The sequence below is a fragment of the Parasteatoda tepidariorum genome, chromosome 5 (assembly GCF_982258835.1).
Source record: "Parasteatoda tepidariorum strain Cologne lab strain chromosome 5, Ptep-v5.0, whole genome shotgun sequence".
NCBI classification, from domain to species: domain Eukaryota; kingdom Metazoa; phylum Arthropoda; class Arachnida; order Araneae; family Theridiidae; genus Parasteatoda; species Parasteatoda tepidariorum.
The window spans coordinates 24,845,919-24,859,854 of record NC_141759.1 but is presented as its reverse complement, the minus strand read 5'-3'; the positions used below and the strand labels follow the sequence as shown (position 1 = coordinate 24,859,854).

Sequence of the window (13,936 nt, the reverse complement as noted above, 5' to 3'; positions counted from 1 at the left end):
CTCTTTAAATATCATAATATTTAATAAAACTAAAAAAAAATTTAATTAGAGGAAAATTAGGAATAGTTGATTACTGTTTTGTTCAGATCATATAGTCTGATGCAGTATAATGTCTGGTGTGAACTGTTTTGTTCAGATCAGATATTATAATATCACTATGTCTCGTACTCTGCCATATCAAAATATTTTTTTTTCTTCTTTGAATTATCATAACTTAAGTGACCTCAGTAATAAACATACGCAATATTTCTATTTATCCTTTCCATAAGATTTCAACAGGGATGTGAACTTATTCTTTTTTGTGTTCAATGTTCTTATAGTTGTATCAAATTTTATGTTTTAATACAGGTTTTCTACGGTTTTTTTGTAAAACTTCTTCTAGGGCTAGTTATATTTATTTTTAATACATGATCCCTTGATTTCTAAATTCAATTTCAAATTAAGTTTTACACCACTTAAGATTCAAAAATTTACATAAAACACCCCTTTGTTCCAGACGTCTCATGTTAACAATGATTAATTGGCAAAATTAACCGAAATTTTAAAAGCTTTAGTTTTTCACTGGTCTACCACTCTATAAAATATTTAGCAAAAATAGTTGTAGTTAGCAGCCCTGTTTTATTGAATAGTTCTTGACTAGTAAGTTTAATTTAGAATTATTTTATCCACGACTTCGCATAAATAATTAGAAAGATCATAAAAAAAATACAATCCTGTGGCTCTAGCTGAATCCTCCGACACCTGTTTCTTATCAAACTTTTATTATTACCTTCAAGCTTGTTCCTTGTCCCTACAGGATAACACGTTCACGGCGGGAAAAGTGAAAATACTGGTAGAGGAACTATTTCAATATTGGATAATATTAGGGAGGAGTTAATCTATTCTGTACAATAGCAATTCACTGTAAGGGAATTTATCACGGCGATGAAGCAATTCAATATAAAAATTGCATCCGTTAAAAACAATTGGTAGTTATGGATTTTCATTATTCCCGGAAAAAAACTAAAAAATGAAATTTATTGTTACCAGTTTTTGCTCCGGTGCGCTGCCAAGATGAGAAAATCTAGCGTCACCCACCGGTGGGTCACCCCGGCGTGAACGTGTTAAACCACTTTGCACCTGTTTGTCTCTTTTCTTTTTTACTGTCATTTAGTGTTTAGACGCTAAAGAATGTTTTTGTTTAATGATCCAAAACTATAGTATGTCTGTTTGTGTATTTTATTTGTGCTTCATTCACGTTGTTTTTGCTTTATTACTTTTTTCTGTTCAAGCATTCAAAACATATTATGACTGCATAAAAGTTACAAACCATTTTTAATATATTTATATTTTTGTCGATTTAGTTTTAGTGACTAATATTGCATTATTTTATGGTTTGTTTTAAATTTATAAAATGCACTCTACAGTGCTCATAAAAAAGTTAGCAATTTTAATAACTTTTGATCTAATGAACAGATTTTATGGCATAAAAACCTACGAATCATCATTATGGTTCGTAGGTTCATTCTTAAATGTATTTTAATTAACTAAAGCATATTATATTATGAACTCACTATCTCTAAATATAAAAGAATTACTTTTCAAAAATTTTGAATTCTTATATAAAAAAAATACGTATAGTACCTGCAATCTGAAAAATATGATTCCAATAATTGAGGCATGAATCCGATCTAAAGGTTTGGTCCCTTAATATTAGTTACTCTTTTTTTGCATATTTCGTCGACATAATTCCGTGACTGACAAAGTGAAACGAGAGATTTTTACAAACAACTTTAAAACTTGTTTATCTCTATATAATTCCAGGAGAACTAATTTTTTATTGTTATTTAAAGTTTTTAGTCATTTAATTCAAAATTTATTAATAGTTAAAAATATAATAAACGGAAATGTATACAAATTCTTACACCAGTTTAATCTACGTATTTTTAAATGAATTTCAATTTAATTAAAAGTTTGAAAGGCATCGGACAAATAGTTCTTAAGGAATTTGCGAATCGCATAATACGTGAAATTGAAATTAAGTGGTGCAAACTTTCACTCGCTAAATTATTGGGCTCATGTTCTCCACTTTGTGACTACTCCCCATATTTTTAGACCTAGAAATCAAATTTTTGAAAGAAAAAAAAATTTGTTTATTCAGAGAAAATACATTTTTGTGTCTGAATTCGTGATTTAAAATATCTCATGCACAAATTGATTGTCATATTTTAGGGTAAGCAAATACAAAAGAATTTTTGCTTCATTTTTTTGTTACGATATAACAATGTCGAAAGAATAAATAAATAAAAAAAAAGAGTCTACTTCTGATACATAATATATTACTGTAATAGTAAGTTTAATTTGGCCAAATTGGTAAATAAGTGGCCAAAACTCTCACTGGTCAGCGATTTTCCTTGCAGAACTATTGGGTCTATATTTTCCGAATCGTGGCTTTCTCCCATCTTTCGATTAGGAAAATGTTTGAAATCCACGAAAGAAAAGTATTTTTACTGAAAGAAATTATATTTTTGTGTCTAACTTCGTAACTTTATATATCACCTCCTCTAACTGATTAGTATATTTAAGAATAGATTTCAACTGTTAAGATTGAATCCGAATACCTGAATTTCCGATCATTAGATCAAAAGTTATTATAGGTGTAAACTTTTTTTTTGCACTTTAGATATTTTTCGTAAACATTTCTGTTTTAATATTTTTAAACGATGGAATATCTCACCATTTTTTTGAAAGATACCAAATAGATTTCCAGAAATGACAATTGAACTAAATCTTCGAGGAAACATGCTGTCTAATCAAATCGAGATCAACCTTCATCCAACGTCCAAGCTACGTATCTTGAATCTGGAACGCAACTTTATCTCACGATTGGACTTCAGTCTTCCAAACAACATAGAGGTTCTTTTACTGGCAGAAAACAATATCACAAGATTCTTTAATAATCCGCCGTCTAATGTCAAGGCCTTCACTTTATCTCGAAATCCATGGCGGTGTGATTGTGATACTCTACCCTTTAGAAAGTGGATTATAGCCCAAAATTCTACAGTAAGTTCTAACTCAAACCACTCAATTGGTAAATCAATTTCGAAAAATACTCCTAAATATAGTATAAGAAATACGTTGGATTAGGTGACTACTGATTTGAGCAAGCGTAAAGTCGGAGTGTTATAGTATGTATTGCAGCTTTAAATTTTTTTTCCAAGTTTGTTCATAATTGTACACACAAGGGTGAATTTTTTTACAAATAGGATTGTTCCTTTTTATAAAACCTCTACATAATTTTTTTCAAAGTACTGTATGCCCTCGATACCTCGATCTTGTTATGTCAAAAATATATTTTATCCCCTCAGTATTAAATGTTCTCCAAACGTTAATTTGATTTCCGGTGTCAAAGAGTTCCTACTCAAAACCTTGTTATGTCGAATTTCTTTCGAAACATAAAAAGATTTTTTTTGTAAATATCACTATGTAAATTTATTGTAAACCAATTCTTTTTTCATTTGATACATCATTATTTTCGTCTTACTTTTAAGAATAAAATTATCATTGTTGTATTTAGATTTATAGTGAGCTATCAATACAAGCATATTTATTAGTAGTTATTCTCAAGTACCATGACTCTATTTTTAGAGTAACCACATTTAATATTAAAAGAAAAGAGCTACGCTTAAAACGGAATCAGCTATTATAATATACAAGCATACTTAGCTCTTTAGTAGTCATTTTTTACCAAATATTTAAATTATGAGCTGAATCCATGTTTTCACATTTAACATTGTTAAGACTACCGTTACATTTTGATAATTAAACATTGAAATAAATGAACTTGTAAGTTAAATGTCGTATATTTAAGTGCTAGTGGTGCGTTTAAAATATATTTCCCAACTTACATTTTAAAATATATTTTCTACTAATTGGCTTGTATTAATTTACATTTTTCTTCTTAATTCCATTTACTCTATAGACACAATTCGGGCCTTATTCGATTCTGTGTTCAAACTTCATCAAGCACAATTCATTACTTAGCTTTGAAAAGAGTTAATTAGAGAAAATAGAGGAGTGTAAAAATAATAAATGTGTACATGACAAAAATTAAGCATTTTATATATATATAAAAAAAACTTTGTAACTTTTAAATATTTATCTTATTGTCACATGTTTGGTTTCATTCTATTAAACGTGAAAAAATACGTTGAAAATAATATTTCGCCTGTCTAAATAGCACTTATTTAATTCTTTCCCCACACCCATCTGTCAAAACCCAACGGGCGAGATCATACAAATTTTAACCGCTTAAGTGAAGGGTAATTAACAATTTCTTGCTTAGTGCTTTTTTTAGTTTTTAGGTTAAAACTTTACAGTAATATACCGTTTTAGAGAATTTGATTAAAAAAAAAATAGTGCGTGGAGTCCCTCCGCTCGGAAGAAGTTAAACTTCGCATCCTACGACGTTAATTGTAGAAGAATTAGCAGTCGTAGAAGGATCACTAGTTTTATTCAACGACTCTTTTTCCTGCTCCGTTCGCTTCCGTGCTCTGTAATCACGGTAGTATTGTGCACTTTTCCGTTCTGGATCTCTTGAAATAGGGGAAGTGAGGAAACAATAACAATATGGAAATGAATGAGGAAAAACTGGATCCTACCGCGTGATTTCCCTGCCAATAAAAATGTAGCGTTAAACGTTTAACGCATCCTTGTTGGAAATCGCATAAGAAGTATAATTTCAAAAAGAAGTTATTTTAACCACCACGATGTATAAAAGTTGTGGTAATTACAACGTTATGCTTTTAACTGACTCAAAATATCGCTTCATTAATTGATGTGTTTCTACTACAACAGAAAATATTACATGGGCTACAGTATGACAAGTCAATTATAAATATCATTTTCCCGATTTTAATAAACATAACAAGAATACTTTTAAAAATTCAAAAACAATAATTATTTTTAGATTTTGGATGCAAACGAGACCCGATGTAGCTTTGAGGAAGACAGAGAGAATATGAGAGGGAGAGTAATAATTACTTTGAGTGAAATCGAACTTTGCCCTAAATTAAAGCGGAACTATAACCTAATGATAGTTGAGGGATCGGGTAAGTACTATTATTTATCAAATCCTTTCATATCCCGAGACTCCAGAAATAATTAGAAAATATAGCCATTTAAAAAAAAATTGTTCAATAAAAGTAGCTTATAAGTCCTCAAAACCCGGACTCCCAAAAAGTAAGTTCCACTCTGTGGCAAAGTATTAAATACCCTACTTTTAGTAACAAGTAAAATGTTATATATTGCACCATATCAAGCGTTTAGTTTTGGGGGAAAGGAAATTCAGAAAGGGGGAGAATCATATGTTTTTTTCTTCTTTTCTTTAAATTTTACTAACCACCTTTATTCACTTATCCCTTCAATTATTATAGTAATTCTAATAATAACAGTGACCACCCTTTAGTTGTATTTCTGATAACGAACTTCTTGGTGTGAGGACCACATAATGTTCAAGAAAATTATGTGGAACTCCATATTATTTACAAATATTTTGTTTGAACCCCTGAGCATTATGCAAATCCAACACAAGTTAAAACTGTCAGTAACAATCAGTAATCAATAATATCTTTTCAAAATACTATAATTGTTTTTGTTTTTTTCATCACATTCCAGTGATTCTAACAGTGACAGTGATCGCCATTTTGTTGTGTTTTCGATATCGGTATCATTTAAGAGTGTGGTTCTATTCAAAAGGATTGAAATGTTTGAAAAAAAGAGGAAAAACAGACGGTGAAAAATTATTCGATGCTTACATTTCTTTCTCGGATGAAGATGCTTCCAAAGTCCGAAAGCACTTTCTACCAGGCAAGTTTACAAATGTCTATTATTTTAAAACACGATTGATTTTTGTTTTACATTTTTTTAAATGAAAACAATTAGTAATTATTTGGTTGTAAAAATAAGATTCACTTAGATGTAGATATTAAATCAATATCCAAATATTAATAATTTAATTTTTTAACTGTTTGTTGTATCTCAAATAGTTCGATATAACCCTTGTACTATGTGTGATGTAAATATGCATGTAGCCTATAGCTCTATTTGATCAAAAAAATACTTTATTGCACTTATTTAAATATTTAATTATTTTATTTTCGTTATGTCAGATAAATTCAGTGGTATTACTTTTAGAGCGCTAGTGGTTAACGTCAACAAATTTTAAAGATGTCTGATGCCATGCTCTTTTTTTTTATATAAAACTTCTTTTAAAACGTGCTTTAAAAATATTATTTAAAACCAACAGTAATTGAATAGAAAAAAAATATTCATGTATTTAAAGACAAAATTAATGGGAATATAACACTAATTCATTTGGAAGAAACGTAAAAAATCGCCTTATTATGATTGACGCCAATGATGCTTAATTAATTTAGGCAATATATGCATATTGAAATAAAAGAAATAAGCTATGTACAAGAAAGCAAAATTGATGGAGTAAAAATAGTTGTTTGTCTAGAACCGTAAGAAATCGTCATGCTACCATTGACGACAATGTTGCTTAATTAATGTTGTTAATATAATTATTGATATAAAAAAAATCTTATGAACAGAAAAGCAAAATCAAAGAACAAAAAATACTATTTCGTTTTAGGGAATTGTAAAAAATCTCTATATCATTGTTGACACTAATGCTTATTAGTACTGATAATATGTATTAATTGAAATAAGAGAAAATAAACTATGTGCTTAAAAGACATGGTTAAAGGTGAAAAGGTTAACAAAATATTCATTCGGAAAACCATACAGATGACGCTTATTTAATAAATACTGCTGACAGTAATACGTACTACTTGTATTATAGTAATTGGTACAGTTTTAAGAAGAGTTCTACAACGGATTTTCCGTAGTTTCGGAAAGCATTTTCCTATTGGTAGCAAAGATAGTGAATTACTATTCTAATGAATTAGAATGAAAGGACTTACCACTATTTACCTTTCAATGGAAATCAAACCTCAGTCAGAGTTTCAATTTTTATTCTATTAACTTAATTCGACAGTTTGTTTTGCCTGTAGATGATTTCCTTTTATATTTTATGTAAATGGTATATTGATAACCACCTATGACAAAATGAAAGAAAAACAATTGCTTTAAAAGTCACATTTAGCTAATAAAACTACGTGGTACAGAAACTGCATTAGTTAGACATGCGCTTCCATATTTTTTTTAAATGTCTGGTTTAAATTGATAGAATTATAGATATACAAGGTGTCACAAAACTCACAGTACATACGAGGTGGGATAGAAGACAACTAGACCAACACAAATCATGGTCGGAATGCAATTCGTAAAGCGCTAGAGCACAGAACTTGCTGTTTCAAAAAACGATAGTAAGCAAGACAGAGAGGAAATGAAAAGAAACCGATAAAATGAAGAAAAGCATTTTAGTCAACAAGATGAAATGAAACAATACTCAGTTCCCCATAACAGGAACGGATCAAAATTTCGGCCGCGAACATTAACGCAGGTTTTACACCGTCGAAGAAATGACTGCCATAAATTGGCGAAAACAGCAAACATCTCTCTTATGGAGTCAGCAGCTACGGACATTTGGTCAACAAGATTTTCAGCAGAATCTTTGGGACTATCGTCGTAGACTTTGCTCTTCATATGATCCCAGAAGAAAAAGTCCAGTCCCAAAAGAAAAGTCGGTGCTCTCTTCCGCGTTACGACTTGCGTTCGAACCATAGATTTTATGGTGATTTGTGCTTGTCTAGGTTGGGTACGGTAGATTGAAGGAGAATAGTAAAACCCTGATCTTATTGAATTTTCAGAAATTTTGATTCAACAGATTTGATTTTGTCCATCGTTATATTTATACCAAGGAGGGAGTCAGAGTCGAAGAAAAGTCTGCTTGCGAATCCGATTCCGGTTAGATAAAAGTTGGGTCCGGTAGATTGATAGAGGAAAATAGACCTTGATCCCATTAAAATTCCTATTAAATAATTTCGATTCACAGATTTGATTTTGTTCACAAATATATTTAAAATGGGGATATTAAGACTGTTTGCGAATCCGACTTCAGTTAGATAAAAGTTGGGTCCGACAAATGTTTGTAATAACGTAAACAAAAGTAATTCTTGAATGAATATAAAAACAATAATTTAAAATATTATTTATCACAAACTTAATTTATCACATTTGAATAATTTATAAGCTATGTTTACTGAGCAATAATAAAATTACTAAAAAAAAATTATTTAAAGTATTGAAAAATAAATTTTTCATAAGGAACAAATATTGGAAGTTAATCGTGAGTATTAAACTCATACTTAAAGAAACATTTAGGTTTGGTTAGCATGTCAAAGCCAACTGATGGCTTAGTAAGCTACGTCAGGATTTCGTTTTAGTCATATTTTTTCTTTTGCTTTTAAGCAAGCTCAGGAATATGAAACATGTTTTCCAAGCTGAAATAAAGTCGTAAATTGAAATTTTTTTTTTCATTACTTCATTTTTATTTTCCTTTAGAACTGGAACTGAAGCATCCATTCTATAAATTATTTGTACCCCAGAGAGATATTAAAACAGGAAATTTTGAAATAAACAATCTGATGAGACATGTGGTAGATAGCAAACGAACAGTCTTTTTGCTCACTAAGTAAGTGCGGTAAATTCATTTCTTTTGATTGTCTTAACTATTTTTAGCCTACTTTTAAGAAGGGAATATCGAGATTATCCACCTAATGAAACAAGTGGTAAATATTAAACGAACAGTCATTTTACTCACTGACCAGTTTCATTCGGTTTTAATTCCTTAGCTATTTTTAAATGAATGTGAATATAATGAATTGTGAATTCATTACCAATTTAACCCATTAACTACTAACGGGACTCATTTGTCCTAACAAATGTTTAAAAATTACTAATGGACATATGTATTCCACCATTAAGTACGGCCGGGACATATATGTCCCAGCCCCTAAATTGATAACAGCTTGTCAGAAAAATCCCAAATACTAAATTTGCCTTATTTGTGACCTTTTTTTCTCCTTTCGAATAATAAACGGGACAAATGAAATCATTTTTAAAATTCGTAGTCAACTGGTTAATTTTATTGCTATCTATTTAATTAACTGCATACCTGCCAACTCTTCTGGATTTTCGGGAAGATTTTATTTTTATATTTAAAGTGGTAGCAATACTCATGTTATTCCAATTAACTTTTTGAATTATAATGATAATTATAATTGAGTTTGACCACCACTACATATAAATGATTGCAATAAATATATGAAAGCATAATAGTCCTTGTTGAAGCGAATTTCAACGGGATCAAAATATAAATATATTTGTGAGACAGATTGTTTTTCGTTTATTGTTTTACAACCACTCTGAAAATCCATTCTCGGAAAGAGTGAAAGTTGGCAGGTATGTAACTGCATCTGAAGTTATTTTATGACCCTACCTGTATGAAATGTGACCACTAACTTAAGGCAAAATTTTCGGCCTAAATGCAGCAAGTTGACACGGAGGGAGTTGAAAACTTCTTACCGCTTAAATACACGCCTCTTTTTTCAGTTATCAAAAAGATTCTTTTATAAAGGATAGTGATAGGATATTTACCCTTTAACTGAAATTTAATTTTTTAGTTTAAAGTAATACAGCATATGGGACGCCACGCAACAGAGCATGTGCATGCACATTGAAAATAGTAACTAAAGTATCCGACAAAACTAAACAGTACATCTGATATATACAATACGCAAAATGAAAGTTACAAAGTCAAACACAAAAACGTACTTTCTCTGAAGAAACACCCCTTTTTTAATGAAAGATTCGGATTTCTTATCCCCAAAATATAGGCTAAATATATATAGCCTATACTATATTTATATATAGCTAAATATATAAATATAGCGTCAACTGCTCTTATTGTGAAAACTGTGGTGAAGAATATCCAACCTCCCATTGTCATTCAAATTAAATACAGTGTGTCAACTGCCTATACTACAATCAAGATCACCCAGAGGCTAATCTCAACACCAACCACAAAGCATCCGACGCTTTTTGCACAACATATCTACTTAGACTAAGAGAACTTAGATTTAATCTTCCCAGATCAAAATTGACTCTGCAAATTCCTATTTAAAAGAAGAAAAAAAAAGTTTTTAACACTTTCCTTTCCCAGGTCAAACCATTTGTTAAATGCCATTTTGATGTCTCCACTGAAAACTTCTATCTAAAATATTTTGTTCAATATCGAATTTAACAATTCGTTCCATAGGTTCGCCTGTTCTTTATTTATGTATTTAAACATTCTTTTTCAAAATTTCCTACTAAAAAAAAAGTAATAATAATAATAATTTTAAATTTAATTTCCTTTTTTTCTTTAATTTTCTTTCTACTTTTTTTTTCATTTTCTTTTCCTTTGACACTTCCTCCTTTTTCAAAAAAAGAAAGAAAAAAAAACCTATTTGTTCTTACCCTTTCTTAAAAAAAAGAAAAATAAATAAAAATTAATTATTATAATTCTCAATCTTAGTAACATATTTCTTATCCTTTTTTTTTAAACTGATAGACTTTCTTGTTTTGGATTCAATTTTAGGCTTTTGATAAATTTCATTTTCTAAAAATAATATTTAAAAAAAAATAATTTTCTTTTTTATTTTTCAAAATAAAATAATAATTCTCTATTATAGTCTAGAATTTTTCTTTTCTTTTCTAAATTTCCCTTTTGTTTTTCTTAAGAGTTAGAATGCTTTCCAGTTACAAAATTGTTTATTCTTACCTTAAAAAATTTTTGACGTTGTTTTCAGCTTCATTTTCTATTCTCTGTATAAGCCATTTATTCTTTTTGTAATTTTATGTGTATTATGTATGTTTAATGTATGTTTTGTCTGTAGAATGCATGTTCTACTCTCGTGTGCCCTTGAATAGGGCGGATCGAGATAAGAATGAACAATCCCCAAAATATAGGGGGTTGCCGCAATCTAGAAAATATGGTCCTAAGAGTTTGATTGGGAGAGCGGTCCAAGATTTGGACCCCTTAATTTTAATCTTACTTTTTGCGTATTTCACCATATCTCAAAATATTTTTAAGCTAATTGAAAAATTATTGTACACAATTATAAATCAACTTTAATACAAATATAATTCCTTGCAAAATATAATGTTTAGAAAAAATTTATCATTTCAATTAATAACCATCGAAAAAGTTTTGAATCGTAAGGTATACAATTTTTTACATCATTTTAAAGAATGTAATTTTAAATGGCAAAGTATGAAATTTGAGCAAAATCGGTCAAATAGTTCCTGGAGAAATAAAATTCGGATGGACGAGATTTATAATTGTGGATAAAAGTTTTTCAATTCGCTTAAAAATTTCTCGAGATATCACGAAATACACAAAAAGTAAAATTTAAATTAAGAAGTTCGAAATTTGACCCGCTTTCCTGATCAAACTATTGGAACAATATTTCTCAGATTGCAGTTACCCCCTATATCCTAGGGGTCAATCCGTATTCGTTTAAAAAAGGGTGCGTTTATTCCGAAAAAGTTACGTTTTGGTGTCTAATTTTGTAACTTTAAAATATTGTTTGCAGTATTTAATTACCATATTTGAGGTCATCTCCTCAAACTTTTAAGATTGAGTCCTAAAACGTGAAGATCCGATCATTAGATACAAAGTTATTCAGGATGGTCTGTTTTGTATTTTGCACACTGTTCATGTCCCATCGCTTTGACTATAGCTTTGTCCTATCGCTTTGTTCATGACATTACGCCTTGGTTAATATAGCACTTTTTTTAAGCTTGAATATTAAGTAATCGAAAAACGTATGCATATGAACTAATTCACATAGATGATTTTAGTATAAATGCCTCTTTATGCGGCTGGCTACTAATAGGATAAGAATCAGGCAGGATTACATAGTAGACATTTTTATTTTTATTAAAATGGAAAGAAAGTTAATAATTTTGATTATAACTATTTATATTTTAGTATATTTATATTTCATTTTAGCAACAAAAAAAATTCTTTCCATTTCGGGAGTGAGTTGAAACTAAAAGTTATGAGATATTTTAAGTAAAACTCATAATTTTATGTATGACAATGCTTTTTATGCCAAAACAGAGCCATGGCTTCGTAACCAATTTATTGTTAAATGTTTTTATAAGTTTTCTTAATTTTATGCTGATTGGAACCAAAGATATCTGGATTTTATTTGTTCATAAACGAATATATATCATGTGAATATTCTGTACTCTACCTGAAAACAGGAACTACTTGGAAAACGAGCACTGCATGGGGATATTTAGAATGGCATTAGCATATTCATTGGAGGAGAAATTGCATCGGATCATCCTTGTGAAGTTTGGACCCCTTCCACCCCTGAAAGAGATGACTCAGAGTCTGAAGACAGTGATGGAATCGACGAGGTGTCTCAAGTTCGGAGATAAGTTATTCTGGGATATGCTGCGATACGAAATGCCTGAAAAACATCCTGATAATAGCTCTGATGATGTTCCTCTAGTACAAGAGTTCTAAATACATATAAAATTCAAATTTTAGAAATAAAAATGTATATGAATAAATTGATCTTTATGCAGTTTTGTTACTATTTTCTACTACCAAAATAAAAGTTCTAGGAACTGCTAAACTATATTTTTTTTATTTAACTTCGCGAAGGCATGGTTACATACAATAAGAAGAAATTAAGCTACACTTAATACATTTCGAGTGACTTCGCAACAGAGTTATGAATTATTAATGTATTTATAGTTTTAATTTATATTCATTAGCTAGATTCGAGATACTTATTTCATTTATTTCAATCTATTACAAAAATGGTAGGGGAGAGTGGGGTCAATTGTAACATTTTCTACTAAACTATTTTTAACTATCAAAAAGTCCAATATATTATTAGTATTAATTGACAGACGAGTAAAGTAGACTATCCTCTACTAGAAAAAAATTAATACCTTATTTTAAATGTTATTATATTAGTTATTAACAATTTTTGACAGTCATGCACATGTTACAATTGCCCCCACTTACGGGGTCAATTGTAACAGTTCATAAATTCAACTAAAATATAGTTTATTATACAAAATATATCACAGCTATTATACATATTATCATAGTTGTGATATATTTTTTTATTGATCGAAATAGTAGTGATATTTTAGGAGTAAAAATAATAATGAGCAGAGACCTAAAGGGGTTAAACTTTTTTTAATTTTAATTTATGCTGTGAAAGGTGACAAATAAAATAATGCGCATGCAACATAATGTAAATGATATAGGAAACTATTGGTGGTTCTTAAAGAGTTAAGTAATGGTTTGTAAACATAAGATTATTTATTTTCAGCTGTTACAATCGTCCCCAAGACGCCATTTCAGCTTCATTTGTTAAAAACAATGCTAGTTAATTAACAAAACTATTTTTTTTATTAAATATTAATTAAGGTGTCCACTTACATATTCGGTTAATAAATTTTATTTGTTTAAACAAAATTACTTTGTTACAATATAATATTCTAATACCAAAAAAAGTACTTACGTAGCGTGAAAATATCTTTTGTGATGTAACTCTTTCAAAAGTACATAAAAATGGTTGCCAGCAGAGGTTTACATGTAGATTTATTAAATACACCTTGTGCGCCACCTAGGAACCAAATCTAGAACCCGACACTCGAAATTTCTGCTCTGTTACAATCGTACCCTGCTACAATTGACCCCACTCTCCCCATCTCATTTAATATTATAATTTACATATGAGAGAAGCGTAAAAATAAGAAAAATATATTTTCAGTATGATGTATTGTGTGTCACCTTAATCAGGAATACAATGTAACATTTAGTAACATATGTAACAATATGTAACATGATAGCTTCATAGAAGAATTGTTTTGCAAATTTTCTCGTAGCATACACTAAAATTATGCGGATAATTTT

General features: G+C 29.6%; 1 protein-coding gene across 1 annotated transcript; it reads left to right on the top strand.

Moving 5' to 3' along the window:
- The first annotated feature begins 8,504 nt into the window (after window positions 1-8,504).
- Window positions 8,505-12,577, top strand: LOC147808700 (protein toll-like). The gene is made up of 2 exons (XM_087165221.1): window positions 8,505-8,638; window positions 12,259-12,577. The coding sequence occupies exons 1-2, from the start codon at window positions 8,592-8,594 to the stop codon at window positions 12,524-12,526; spliced, it is 315 nt and encodes a 104-aa protein (XP_087021347.1). The 5' UTR covers window positions 8,505-8,591; the 3' UTR covers window positions 12,527-12,577.
- The last annotated feature ends 1,359 nt before the right edge of the window (window positions 12,578-13,936 follow it).

What these genes read in the sequence shown, in the direction of transcription:
- LOC147808700 (XM_087165221.1), top strand. Translation starts at nt 8,592, where the DNA reads ATGAGACATGTGGTAGATAGCAAACGAACAGTCTTTTTGCTCACTAA. An exon ending in ACAGTCTTTTTGCTCACTAA is followed by an intron (nt 8,639 to 12,258) that starts GTAAGTGCGGTA and finishes ACCTGAAAACAG; the next exon opens with GAACTACTTGGAAAACGAGC.